The sequence below is a fragment of the Silene latifolia genome, chromosome 5, assembly GCF_048544455.1.
Source record: "Silene latifolia isolate original U9 population chromosome 5, ASM4854445v1, whole genome shotgun sequence".
NCBI lineage: Eukaryota > Viridiplantae > Streptophyta > Magnoliopsida > Caryophyllales > Caryophyllaceae > Silene > Silene latifolia.
The window spans coordinates 415839-430353 of NC_133530.1; the positions used below are offsets into that span (position 1 = coordinate 415839).

The 14515-nt window shown below is 40.1% G+C and overlaps 1 protein-coding gene across 2 annotated transcripts; it reads right to left on the bottom strand.

Moving 5' to 3' along the window:
• Positions 1-459: 459 nt before the first annotated feature.
• On the bottom strand, positions 460-14515 carry LOC141656261 (uncharacterized). 2 transcript variants are annotated; one of them, XM_074463087.1, is made up of 9 exons: positions 14414-14515; positions 13553-13749; positions 12058-13398; positions 11144-11262; positions 5089-5685; positions 4687-4987; positions 2068-2233; positions 1015-1111; positions 460-889 (listed from the first exon to the last, which is right to left on the bottom strand). In XM_074463087.1, the coding sequence occupies exons 3-9, from the start codon at positions 13198-13200 to the stop codon at positions 772-774; spliced, it is 2541 nt and encodes an 846-aa protein (XP_074319188.1). In that variant the 5' UTR covers positions 13201-13398; positions 13553-13749; positions 14414-14515; the 3' UTR covers positions 460-771. The 2 variants fall into 2 exon arrangements, 1 of the variants encoding a protein (XP_074319188.1); XR_012548452.1 differs by lacking the exon at positions 14414-14515 and having other exon boundaries at positions 2068-2249; positions 13553-13726.

Here is a 14515-nt window from a genome sequence, read left to right on the forward strand (position 1 = left end):
ACAAAAAACCAAACTTCGACTGATCGGACAAGGGAAGACAAGGAAAGACGAAATTATAATCTGATTGGTGACGGCAACGGAGAAAGACACCCATCCGAAGAAAAACAATCGGAAATCAAAATGTTAGCAATTTAAGCAAGGGGTGAAGGACCGGCCTCCACAGACGGGCCAAAGCACGGCCACATCTCCGAAGAGGCGGTATAAATATAGGGGGGGTAGAGGGGTAGACAGCTAGTGATGGAACAAGACGGAAAGATTTGAGGTGTTTTTGGGGGGTTTTTTTAGAGAGAAAAATGTTGAGGGAGGAGTTGAAGTGTTGAACTATGTGAAACTCTATAAGCTCAATTTTGACCCACCCCACACATAACCCGTTCACCCTCCTAACCTTTTTCTTCCCCGATAAACCAATCTAGCTGGGGATAATTTGAAAAAAAAAAAAAAAAAATGAGCACATTAACAAATAATACAAATATACAATATACCAAATTATTGAAATGTAAATTACAAATTAGCCTAATTATTATAGTCAGGCAGACGCCTACGTCAGCCCACTTTTACACTGAATCTAAATAGTGTGCTGAACTAGATAGCTTATGAATTATGATAGCTTCCTAGCTAGAACAGGCACCCTTTAAAACTCAACCCCCATTCATCTTCACCTGGACGATCCTTTCATGGTTTTCTTTGCTGTCCTCTAGCGCAAACTACTCAACCTTTCCTGGTTTTCTTTGCTGTCCTCCAGCGCAAACTACGCTGAGTACGTTCTTTTATTTACAATATCGAATAAGCTCGGATGACCTCAACAATTGGTGCCCTACACAAAGGGCACTTACCTCCTCCCCGAACCAACTCATTGGCACACTTTAAACAGGTACACATGTGGCCGCACCTGCCAAAATTACAGGCAACAAAACAAATCAATCAGCTTAGGAAACAATCTGTCACATCCACTCGATTCAATCAACATTCCTTGTACCACCAGAGCATGAATTTTTTGAAACCAAAATCTTTTACCTGTATAGCAGAGAATCAATGTGGTTGTCACAACAAACGCAGCATGTTCCTTTCCTTACATGCCCCCATTGGGATCCATCCTCTGAAGTCTCAGCACCTGCAGTAACATTTGCAACATTCAGCCATCATCTAGTCCTCAGCAAGTAGTTTCATGCAGACAACTTGTCAGACTTCCCTTAACTAGGGAGACATGCGGAAGCACCGAATGGTAACACTACTGTGAATCTTGAGTAAAGTCTTGTCCCAAGGTCACACCAACAAAGTCTTAAGTTGAGTCTTTAACATCCAAGACTCACCTTAATACTCTCTACTTGCTTTCTAGCATGACACCCAATAAATGGCTCTCTGTGTAAAAAAATATTCTCTCTTTTTTCTTTAAAAGTTGGAAAGATTAAGTGAAAAATAAAGTATGAAGTCAAGGGATAAAGAACAATGTCTAAGATAAGTCTGAGCCGAGTCTAAGCAATAAAAAAGGAATTAAAGCTAGTGGAAGTCTTACAAGTTACCCTTAGTCCCTCCACTCGAATAACAGAGTCCATTGTTTACAAGTCCCTCCACTCGAATAACAGTCTCCATTGTTTACAATATGTTGCTCGGACATGGTTAGAAGTACCCATGGGTGCGTGTCCAAATGTCGGATTCCACTATTTTATTTAAAAAATTCATGTTTTTTGTCTAAAAATGAAACGTCCGAGTGTCCTACCCTCTCATGTCTGAGTGTCCAGTGTTCGACACGGACACGGGTACTCGAGGTAATATTGAAGAGTCCGAGCAATATAGGTTTACATTTCCTCCTAAGATCCTTTCTTAGTAAGTTTTCATTTCTACAGCCAGTGGTGGAGCTAGGGGGGCTAGCAGGGGCCATCGGCCCCCGGCGGATGAGATTTTTGAATTTTTTTAGTTAGTTTTTTGGATTTTTTTCGAGTGTACCTTATATCATTACCCGTTTGCCCCCTTAAAAATTTTCACCCCCCTAAATTCGAATCCTGGCTCCCCACTGCCTACAACAACTAATTAAATGGATGAAATAGTATGTCATTTACGTAGAGCAACCTTGTCCACCAGTGGATCGATTAAGAGCTGCAGAGACCTCTTGTCGAACTGAGCGCTGCAATTCCAATTGCATGTCCATGCAGGCTTCCAACATCCTCTGCATGTGGTTCATGCCTTGCTGAAGCCTCATGACATCTGCTCGAAGATCATTCATCATCTCCCATTCCTGTCAAAGAAAAATACTATAGCAATGTTGGAATTTAATACCTAATACCAAGAAACCATCATCAAAGTATAACTTTTTTTGTTCAGTTACTATGTGCATTACGTGTGAAACGCACTGTGTTTGCCAATTTCCTTTTGCCTTACTTTTTGCTTTGCTAAAAGAAAAAGGGGGGAGGCTCATGTCCTACATTCTTTTACAAGCAAACCATTAAGACAAAGCTAAATCTCAGATACTTGGGGGGTTAGGGTTGATATCTAATTTCCATGCCATGAAAACTACGACAATCATTAGCCATTGTGGCATCATTAGGTCACACAAATCCTATCCAACAGTCAATGTACTCAGTAGCTCTTCCTCTTCCTCTCTTTCACCAACCACCACCACTATCTTCTTGCCACTGCTTGCCCACCACTGATCACTACTGAACCATCCAATAAAATATATTGGTGAGAAGACCAAAATTTGAGGGTGTGAGTTAGATTCCGATACCTTATTGATTACATTTGGTTATCCCAAATTCCCAGCCATTGAGCAATATGATGTTGACTGCTTATTGGTGTAGTGATATTTATACTCCATTTCTATTTAATGCCTCTGAAATAAGTAGCTTCAAGTTTTAGGTACAAATTTCCTGGTATTGTGAGATTTAACATTTTGCCAACAGTAACCGTCCTTGTTTTTGTCAAAATCCTTATCTGGGTTGTAAAATTTTACGACTTTATGATTCAAGATGACGTGACCGATCTCAATTATACATAGTTTCGTAAGTGAATAATCTTATGATTCTATTCTTTATGATATCCCCAACCATTCTTTCTCCTTCCCTAACCCAACGATGCCACTTAGACCAAACACGACAACCTGCCTCGGACTTCCTCTAATTCCCAACGACGACGCCTCCATCTTGCCTCTCCGACTATGACCTACACCACCTCGCATCTCCGCCCACCATCTCCAAATTTGGCCTCCATCCCTTGCTGTCATCACCTACAATTGCTAGATCTGGTCTTGTGAGGAGCTTTCATTGCTTGTGAGGTTCAGCAGTGCGGCATCGATGGTGAGGGATGCTGGTGGTAGGGTTCGGTAGCTGTGATGGGTTGTGACAGCTGGTGGTGTTCGTTGTGTTGAGAGGCGGTAGATGGTGGTTGCCGGTTGGTTGTCTTGGTAGAGTTCGACGTTTTTTTGGTGTCTGAGGAGGGTGGGGGATCTGGGAAGTGGGTTGGTGAGGGAGGGAGGCGAGATAGAGAGAAGGTAATATGGTCAATTCCAACTTTTCTTAAAAGTGGGAGAATAAAAAAAAAGAGGAGTTTGTAATGACTAGACAATTACAAATTTACAATAAAATAAAATAACTAAAGAAATGTTTCAAGGTGCAACAAAAACAAAATGAAATGAAATTAATGTAAACGAAACTAGAAAGTTGTAAATTAAAACAAAGTAAGAAAATGTGAAAAACTAAAGTCAAGCGGCAAGAAAGGTTTGAAAATAGATCGAGCCAAAAAATACTGATTTTATCAATTGAAAATAAAAGCTGAGCAAAAATCCAAAATCAAATTACTTCGTCCACGCGGATTCCTTCTGTCCACACTCCACAAGCCTTTCTAACGCCATATTTTCTCTAAGCTCCATACAATTCATATTGTTTTCAATCATCACCCCAATCCGCGTTTGTTTCGGTTTTCCCCTTCCCCTCCTTCCCATTGCAATCTTATCATATTCTCATTTTTCAAGCCTCTTAAGTCCTAACCCTCCTCAAGGGGACATGTGGTCTGAGTCCTAACAGCAACTTGACATGTGGCAATAACGTCATGTGGCATGCTTAACACAACTCAACTTAACATGTTTTGTGTTTTATTTGTAGTGTTAAAAATACCATCTTAAATGAGAAGATTTTTCAAATTATACCAATGTTAATGGATCTATTACTCAAAAGTGTGGTAATTTATATGGAGATGATTTGGTAGAAGTTAACGACTGGCACAAAGTTTTGGGAGGGATAGTGGTCGTACAACAATGTCACAATCATGGTGGATGTAAGATCATACAAACATGGTTCATTGAAAGAGAATTAGGGAAACAGTATATGTAACACTCCAAACCCTCATACACTCGTTAGTCAATAATGGCAGCTTGTCAAGTGTGCACTAACCCCACAAACCAACCTGAATCTTTTCCCCGCACTTTGAACTTTCCAGTTACTGTGAAATTCTTAGCCCATGAACTTTTGGACAAGGAAGTACACTAACTCTTACTATATCTTTCATATTTTTTTTTTCTGGTTTTTTTCACTACCGACCGCTACAACTTAAAAAGACTATTCAAATTAGCCAATTTCAAGTCATTTTGAGACTAAGACTTTGGGATGGATATTTAATATAGTAGTATTATTATGATCATTTCGCTATGCTAGCGCAATAATGTATTTTAAGAAAATGCTAATAAATATAGCTAACCAGTTCTGAACGATGCATTGCATGGCGAGACCAACTAGTGTTATGTAGATGAGATTGCCAGAGAGGTTGAGGCGGTGGCACTGGTGGAGATGGAAGGACTATTGAAGGTCTATTGACACTGTCATTGACATTATGATTCAGCCTTTGAGACCCCTGGTTCGACGTTGACGCGGCAGAATTCAGTAAATTTCTGTGAAGATCCCAATCAATAGGATCATGATCTTGCCTTTGCACATAAGACTGTATCAATTGGTCCAAACTTTCACGAAAGCCGCTACGGAGAAGAGTTGAAACACTCCTCCTGCATCAAAATAAAGGGAACAATTAAGAAAAACTCCAACCACAAACAAGTAACAACCGTAGAGTGCGTATTAAATGAAATATCATCAGAGGTCAGGGTACCTGCTAAGAAGTTCACGGAGCTCCATACTGTAAACATTATCATCCTCGGGTAGGTGAAATCTGTTAACTCGTCTGAAAAGCATTCCATCTTGAATTCTTGGAGGATCGGAAGGCCCTTCAGACCAATTTCCGGGTGTTGCACGAGAACCACCCTCATCCCAACCATGTTGACCTGGTGAATTTCTCTCTTCTTCACCATCACTCCTACTAGCCATTTGTGACCAACGATTTCGAGAAGTTCCCTGCCAGGGATCACCGACATTTTCTCTTACACTTCCTCTCCGTTGATTAACATCTGTAAACATTGGATGTGGCAGGTTCATCCGTTCATCTCCCGTCACTTGTTCTTGCCAATCTACCCTTTCTATAGCATTCTCTGCCTCAGTCATATCAGCAGAAGCTTCACTAAATATGGTTATGTTATTTCCTGACAACTCATTGAGCATATTAGCTTCCAGTGTAGGTTGAAGGTGGACAGAATTCTGAATTTGGACCTCAAATGAGGTGCCACGTTGAGCCTGGTCATTACCGACTTCAGAGGATGATGTGTCAAAGTTGCTGCTCACTTGAGTTTCTAGCCTAGAACGAAAACCTTCCCTGATAATTCGTGCAAAATTGTCACTAACATGCAATTTTCTTCAAGAACTTTGAAGCCACCGTAAAGAGATAAAGTACTCAACCAAATCCCAAGTGGCAAACTATTAAAATCATAAACAATTATGCATGCTTCGCGATGTAAAAATTCTACAAATTCTAGGATGACGAGATCTTATTCAGCTAGACAAGTTAAATACAAACAAAAATAAAAGGAATACTTGAATAGTTTTCCTTATTACTATCCTACCCTAATCTAGCTACCCTGCATTAAGATGTTTTTATGGCAACTATGAAATGAAACCCTTGCCATTAAATGTAATCTTGTTGCTCATGCTCGGATGTTGAACATAGATAATATTTGCTCGATGTGCCATGGTAGAGAGGAGAGCTATATTCACTTGGTTTGGGATTGTGGGTGGGTGGTTGGGGCGTGGTATGAATTGGGAATGGAGGTGTATGAAGAGGTGGGGCTTATGCCAGTGAGGGGGTGGGTGGAGGAGATGACGAGGGGGGATAGACGTAAGAGAGTGTGTACAATTTATGTGGGATGTTGGCCTATTTGGGGAGGGCGAAATAAGACAATATTTGAAGAAGGGGGGCAAATAGACAAGAAATGAGAGAGGAGTGGACGGGAAGGAAAGCATGGAAAGAGAAGGTTTGACAGCCAGAGGGCGAAAGAAGTCGAGGTCTGGCATGAGGAAGCTTAGGGGGTGAAGAAAGGAAAATGAGTGAGGAGCGATTTTTCGATATGAAAAGGGGAGGGGGGGGGGGGGAATTGGGTGGGGGGTGCTGATGCAGAGTCAGCAGCTGCTGGAGCACAGAATAAGGGAAGCGGCAACAGCAGCTCACAGGTCTCAGTAGTCAGCTCACAGGACTGCACTGCAGGAAGAAAGAAAAACAGGAGCATTGAAGTAGCAAAAGCAAGGGTGAAGCAACTTATTTTTTGCTTTTGAAGATCTTTTTTCATTATGTAATAGTTTGATGAGGTTATATTTTCTTTTGTAAAGGAACAAAAGGGTTGCACATGTACCAGCTGATACTAGTCCGTGGTGCATTGGTAGGGGGTCTTGATCAGATACTTTTCCCCAAAACATTGTTTGTGCTACTAAGATTGATTTATTGGAACTGAATTAAGCCCCTTGTGGGTTTCTATCAAAGAAAAAAAAAATACGAAAATGTACCATTGAATTTTTAGTTTTCTAAGTTGTACACTTTGTCTTCTATATACTATTGTGTACTCCCGAACTCCATATTTAGTCTTTACCGTGAGCTCCTTCAACACTCCATTATCTCTCTAGCCTGTTCCTCTCTGAACAACCTTTCTTCAACCTCCATTATCACTCGTTAACATCACCTCATCACCATCCTTCATGAGAAACATCACCCAAACCACCATTGGCAACCACAAACTATAATTTATACCTCTTCCATGAAGCATGAAGTAATGATGGAGGTTTCATGGATTGCTGGGTAACGTACGTTCCGGATTATAAGGTGGATTATTGGGTTGGGTAAAAAGGTGGGTTATTACTTCTTAATAATTAGTGTTTTTCATAAATAACCCCTTATATGTACCATTTTTTTACAAATAACCACCCTATATGTCCATTTTTTGGAATAACCACCTTTCCTTCATAATTCAAAAATTTACCACTAAATTGGATTACGCCGACAACTTTCATAAAACCCGAACTAATTACGACATGACGACTTTAACCTAACAAAACTACCTAAACTACGCCTACTAATTAACTCACCCAACCCTTACTTATTAAAACCTCCAAACCAATTGAGTCTCTACAACCCAAATCAAATGTACATTCTGGCATTCTCCATCCTCATCATTAAGACAGAGGTTTACGAGCTAATGTCGGGTTTTTTGAAGGTGTTGATGCCGGGCTTGACTAGTGGTTCGATTGGTGTTGTCGATGTGGTTGCCCCACGATTGCTGCTTGAGTCCGGTGGTGCGACTGAGTTGCGTTACGGGAGTGAGCCATGGGGGAGCTCATGAGTTTGGCGAGAATCAAGAGAGGAGCAGGTGGGAGTGAGGCTGATGCACATCGAAGTTTCGAATCGGGTTTTGATGCCGCGGGTTGGTTACAATGGTGATTAATGCAGGTCGAATTGTTGGAGTTTTGATAGTCTGGACTGGGGTTCATTCCGAGTTTGAGAGGTTGCCATTTTTAGGTTGCTGTTGTTCGTGCACTAGGCAGCGGAGACGAGTTTGACTGCAGTGGCTGTTAATCATTGCTGGTGTGAAGCGGCAGAACAAAGGACTTCGTCAGGTTGTCGGGATTGCTGCCCGTCTGGAGTCGTGGTGCTGCTGGTGGTCCGATCTCTTTTCTGTCCTTCACATCCTTAATTGATTTGGGGTGGTAGAGATTCAATGATTCGGGTTTTCAATAAGTAAGGGTTGGGTGAGTATAATTAGACAAGTAGTAAAGGTAGTTTAGGTAGTTTTGTTAGGTTAAAGTCGTCATGTCGTAATTAGTTCGGGTTTTATGAAAGTCGTCGACGTAATCCAATTTAGGTGGTAAAATTTTGAATTATGAAGGAATTAAGGTGGTTATTCCAAAAAATGGACATATAAGGTGGTTATTTGTAAAAAATGGTACATATAAGGGGGTTATTTAAAAAACACTAATAATTAACTAGTGGCTTAATAAGTGGTGAATTAATGAAGCAATAGAGAAACCAAGTTAGCGGAAATAATCAATAAGGTCATGAAATAAACTTAAGTATAGAGTTTAGGGCTACCCCGTAGAATTTCAAAAAGGCAGGCATACCGCTTACAAAACCGAAAAACTCAACGTGACACCATAGAGTATCTCTAAAAAAATACTCCCTCCTATCCAGCCTATTGTTCCCTTTTCTTTTTGCACAAAAATTAAGGAGATGAATTTGGACACAAAACACCCTACCCCACATAAAATTAATTTTGAGCCACACAAAGGTTTCCAAATAAGGAAAAAGGGAATCAAACCCGATAGCATGAAGAAGGAAAGGGGGAACTATAGGCTGAATAGAAGGGAGTATATTCATCCCTCCATTCCGAACCGGCATTACCCTGCCAACTTTGGTGGAAAAACTTTCCTGTCAAAATTTTGCCATAGACTTCATTGTTTCATGGATTGCTGGATACGGTACGTTCGTGGATTATTAGGTGGACTATTGGGTTGGGTAAAAAGCTGGGTTACTAGTCCGACCATTATAAGGTGGATTATTGGGTTGTCTAACACAAGATGAAATAAACACGGGAGTTAAATTTCACAATTTAAATTTAGCGTTAAAAACCTCACTCTATTTTAAAACCTTACAGGCCCACCATTAACCTTATTAGTCCGACCATTCTATACAGGCGTGTGATGAGGGCTACAGTTCTACTGTAAAATATCTGGAAAAAGGAAAGTTATATGACCATGCAGTTATACGACTCACAGTATTTTCCTGAAGATCTAAAAGAAAAATGTTAAATGTACAACAGTTTAAAGAGGAGATGGAAAAGTAAAGTTGGTAAACATATCTTTTAAATAGTACTCCACTAACCACAATAAAGTAGAAATTGACAGTAATAACATAACCAATAACACAGTAGCAAAAACAAATAAAACCAGAAACATTAACAGTACCTTTGATGATAGTACAATAACATGTAAGAACATCACCACTGTCTCCCCAAAGAACAAAAAAAAAAGTACATGAAAGAAACTAATTCCAGATGGGAAAATAATGTACCAATTGTGAATTAAGGGATCAAAGTAAAATCAACTAACACATCATACATGCATGTAATTATGAACTAATGGATTGACATGAACCCTTATCATAGAAGTCACCTTTTAGCTGCACATAAACTACAACTACAAATATGACTTCAATAGTTCAATCCCCTTTTTTGTACCTTTTGTCTTTGATGGTCATCTCCAAATATAAGGGAAGGTACAATGTTAAATTTGTTGATTGATTCAACAAACAACAATGTTCATATTACTCCCTCCCACTTTATTTGTTCTTGTCATCTGATTTTTTCACATAATTTTAGGAGTATAATATTCAAACCAAAAAAATTGGCAAGTGGACCATCCAATTAAACTAACCCATCAATTGAACAAGAAGATTCCACGGCAACCACTCCTACCAACACCAGTCCACCACCCATCGTCACAACCTACACTATTTAGACTATTCACTTTTAGAATAGTACCCGTATCGACACGACATGGCACGGATAAGGGTAACAATTCTGTATCCAGCGCTTATTAGTCTGATATTTCTTCAAAGAGATAAACTCATGAGACTCGCACCACAAAAGCATTATAGTATTATATTTAATGATTTGAAGTCTTATTTGTAGGTGTGCGTTCAGCCATAGACGGTTCTAAAGGATTTTTCATGTCAGCCGACCACAAATCATTTTGGGATTAAGGCTCTGATGTTGTTGTTGTTGTTGTTGTTGTTGTTGTATTTGAAGTCTTATTTGTCAAACTTCTTTCAATATATTTCAAACTATTGAAATATTTCACATCTAGAAATGTATTTACGCTTGAAGATGTGTCCCTGCTCGACCGCAGCCATATCCCATTTAAGACAGGTTCCCATGTCTAAAAATTTTAGTATACTTAGTCACAATCACCATCACCGTCTCTTCCCAATCCCTAACACCTCCTATGCAAACGCAGATGGTGAGGGGTCGAAGCATAGGTTGGTTGGTGGCCGGCATTTGTAGAGGAGAGAGAGCGGTCGTTTTTTATGGTGGCTAACATTTGTATAGGAAGAGATAGGGTATGAATTATGGTGGTTGATGGGTGGAGATCAGTGTGTACGGTGGTCGGCGTGTATGGTGGCCGATGGGTCATGTTGTGGTCGACGGGTATGGTGGTTTGTGTAGCTTGTGAGGTGAAATGCGGAGATGGAGGGTGGATCTTGCCTCTAGATTTGGATAAGAGGGGGTGGGTTTGTTAATTTGGTTGGTTAATTAGAATGGGTAGGATTATACCCTAATAGACTAAACTATGATAAGTAAAAATATGTTTACTAATGGCACAATGTGTGAAACTGTAATATTCATGATGATTTTTTGGTCATTTTCATTTCCACATTGCTAAAGAGGAAAAGAAAACGAATGGGAAGAACAAATAAAATGGGACTAATATGGAAAGTGGGAAGAATATTCACAATGGGAGGGAGTATACTTTTCAAAATATTGGATGATGACCACCAACGTCAAAACGGGACGATGTAAAGAGTAACAATTGACAATTCTGGCAGAAAACAAATTTATAACAGGGCGAGGTTATATGGGCTTAGGGGCTAGGGCTTCTAATGGCTTTATTTTCTGGGCTATTTTGCAGACAAACAAAATCGGACAGAATCTAGCCTGATAAGCAGGCAACTTGTTCACATTTATAAAGACTACAGACAGAAGCAAAGTTTATTATAATAACTTTTATCAACACACCTCAAGCCAGAAACAGTGTGTTGTTGTCTCAACTGAAGTAGCTCACTTGCTGCTAATGAAGGTGTCCTTTCCTCCTCGCCTGTTCCATCATTTCTCAGAAAACGACCTCTAAGTAATGACTGAAAAGAGAAAGATTATAGTCAGTTCCTTCGATAAAATGACCTGAAAGCCAGCAATGCCGTGACTAAGCAGTATCGAACAAATTACATTCCAGTATTACTGGTTCAAAACAGGCAGATGCAGATCATAAACACAATCCAGCAATTTAAGAACAGAAAGACACATTCACGATAACGACTACCCTACCTCCACTTAAACTTCCTGCTACACCAGTGTATTAGTAATTTAGCATTACTATAAAATTGGAATAGAGCGTGTGAATTATTCAATATGCATAATTCAGTTATTAATTTAGTGTCATAACATAGAGAACCTAACATTGATACAGACAGTTGAAACAAAATTTGTTCCAGGAATTTAATCAGTTATGATTCCCTCTTCCCTCATCATCTAACACATAAGCAATACTACCTCTGTCCCAGCCACTTCTCAACATTATAAAGCTCTCAGCAATAAAATGGACTGGTTGAAAATACCACTACCACACAGTCCACACTCCTCGGATAGTAAAAGTTCTATGGACACAAAGAAAGTATAGTGATACGCAATAGGTTAAGAATTGTTCTTCTTGATTTCTTTAAAAAGAAAAAGTTACACGAGCTAAAATAATAAATTGGTGAAGCATTATACAAGTAACTTAAGAGAGGACAATGATAAACATTATTGGTGGTCTTGTCCTCTGCTTATCGGTATCCATTAGAGTAAGCAGTGCAGAGGATCACTAAAGGTAGAAACAGGACTAATTCTCCCGGAAATAGTTACAGGAAAAAAAGGACATGCAGGCTGCAGCTGACCTGAATACGATTACGATGAGCGAAATCAGAAACAGCTCGATGCTCCATTAAACCCTGAAGTTCCCTCTGTCTTTCACGTTCTATCCTCACAAGCAGATCGACCAGAGCTTGTCTTCCCCGCAGCCTCAGCATATCTCTGGAAATATGATCTGGCTGTGTAGCAGGATCGTCAGCAATAAGTTCATTATGAGCAGGATCAACCTGAGCATCACGTGCAGAAATCTGATCTTCCCTATGTCCTCCCCGAACTCTTTGTTGACTGGCCATATGAACCCACTCCCTGACAAGCCTCACCCTTTCCCGCTCAGTCTCACCAAGCCATTCTTCTCTGGGACTATTAGTGACCCTCGTGGGATTAGACGAGCGCTCGTTGATGCCACTCTCCATCCACCCACGCACAATTTGTCGAACCCTCTCCCTCTCTACTTCACCAAGATCAGGAGATGGGTCTCTACTAGAACGGCCACCATCCCCATTGACAATCGGGTTTCCCATTTGATCATGAGACCAATCCCCAAAATCATGTTGTTGATTGTCACCCTCCCTACTTTCAGACATTATCATGGTAGAGACATCAGTGTTAGTATCCACACTCCTCTGGTTGCTAAGCCTCCCCCTGGCACGATTAAGCAAGTGGTCCTCCTCCAACTCTCTCCACATTTGCAAGGTAGATGAAGCGCGTGGGCTGGGCCTTTCATCAGTAGGGCCCTCACCCTGCCTCCTAGAAGAAGGGGAGTGGGACTCTCTGAGAAAAGAATAATCAAGCATGGAAACAGGATGTAAGCCAGCAAGAGCCATCAACTCAGACTCTCTGTTGCGTCTCTCCATGGTAGTGATCATCTCTTGAGCTTGCCTGGCAGCCCAACGGCCCAAAATACGAGAGTGACGCCTTCTGGCGGCAGAAGACTCGGCCAGATCATCCCCCTCAAGATCAGACCTTCGTCTCCTACGAACAAGCTGATCACTATCCTCGTCATCATCGGGGGAGCTGCAAGAGGTGCCGTAGGACATACAATCATCGAGGTGGCCACGCATGAACTCCTCAAAACCTCGGTCGAAATGAGGGCGAGGGTTAGGGTTAGGGTTAGGGTTAGTGGTGGCGGAACTCTCGTGCTTCTGCTGCAATTGCTGGATATCCGTCATCTTTACAACCAAATCAACCTTTGATTCCTCTTTGGAAATATATATATACTCTAAATGTTTTTTCCCCAAAACTATCAAAAAAGTATTCAATCAATACAATTGTGCAACCAAAGCCCTATCTCCGAATTAAGCAGCAGTGCGGATAAATTAAACATAATATTCTCATTCATGATTTATATATAAAAATATATAATTGACCTGATCAGAACACAATAAATAAATAAATTAGAATATAGAAAACAAAAATTGTGGATAAGAGATGCGGAACCAAATCAAAGAACTAAACGGAATTAAATCGAAAAGAAAGAAAGAATAGGGCAAAGCGAGAAAGGGAAAAGGAAGAGAAGCGTACCTGGCTGGAAGCTTGATTTTCAAATTGGTTACAATATTAAAATGCACCCAACAAACAAACAAACGAACAAACAAACAAAGGGAAATGAAAGAATGAACAAAGGGTGTTTCTCATAATTTATAAACCAACTCATTTGGATATATCACTCGAGCAATTCTAATTGTTGGGCAACACAAATAAATGATGATCATTGGTCACTACTGTATTTTTTTTTTTTTATTAGGTAAGAAAACTAGATTGATCCTCTAGCGCAGGACCAACTTATCTCATCCTTTCGAATGAGGGAGTTAAGTTGAAGCCACCGGCTATCAAACCACCTCGAAAGAGTTGGACATGAATGTCCAATGAAGTGAAATGAAGTCAAGAACTTGTTGGCTTCACGAAAGAATGTTTAATTATCACTTCATCGAAAAAATGAAGGTCTAATTTCACATCCTTGATCATACTAGAAATTTCCCACGGAATTTGCCAAGACTCGAATCGAGTTAATAACACATAAGTTATCACCCTCCACAATTAACTTTGAGATTCCTAAGTATTTAGCTGCTAAAATACCTTCTTTTAAAGCAAGTGCTTCCGCAACAAGGATACTATTGGATCCGCACATTTTTGCTCCCAACAAAACGACTTTACCATTGTGATCTCTTATAGAATATCCTAAAGCAGCTTTATTACCTTCTATTCTCGATCCGTCAAAATTTAGCTTTAGGAAACCGTTTGTAGGTTTTTCCCACCAAATCTCTTCCTTACTAGAATTGTTTCTAGCCGACTCTTCAACCTCGGGATTGTTGAGATCTTTAAATCTAGTCACATTTCATGTCTTAGTGCTATTATTACATAAAGTAATAAGTTTGCTGATACATTGGTCACTACCGTATGAGTGTCGGAGAGAATGGGATTTGTTTTTTTTATTTTGGAAAATTCTACTTGCACCTCTAAATTTTTCGATTTCCTTTGTATCTC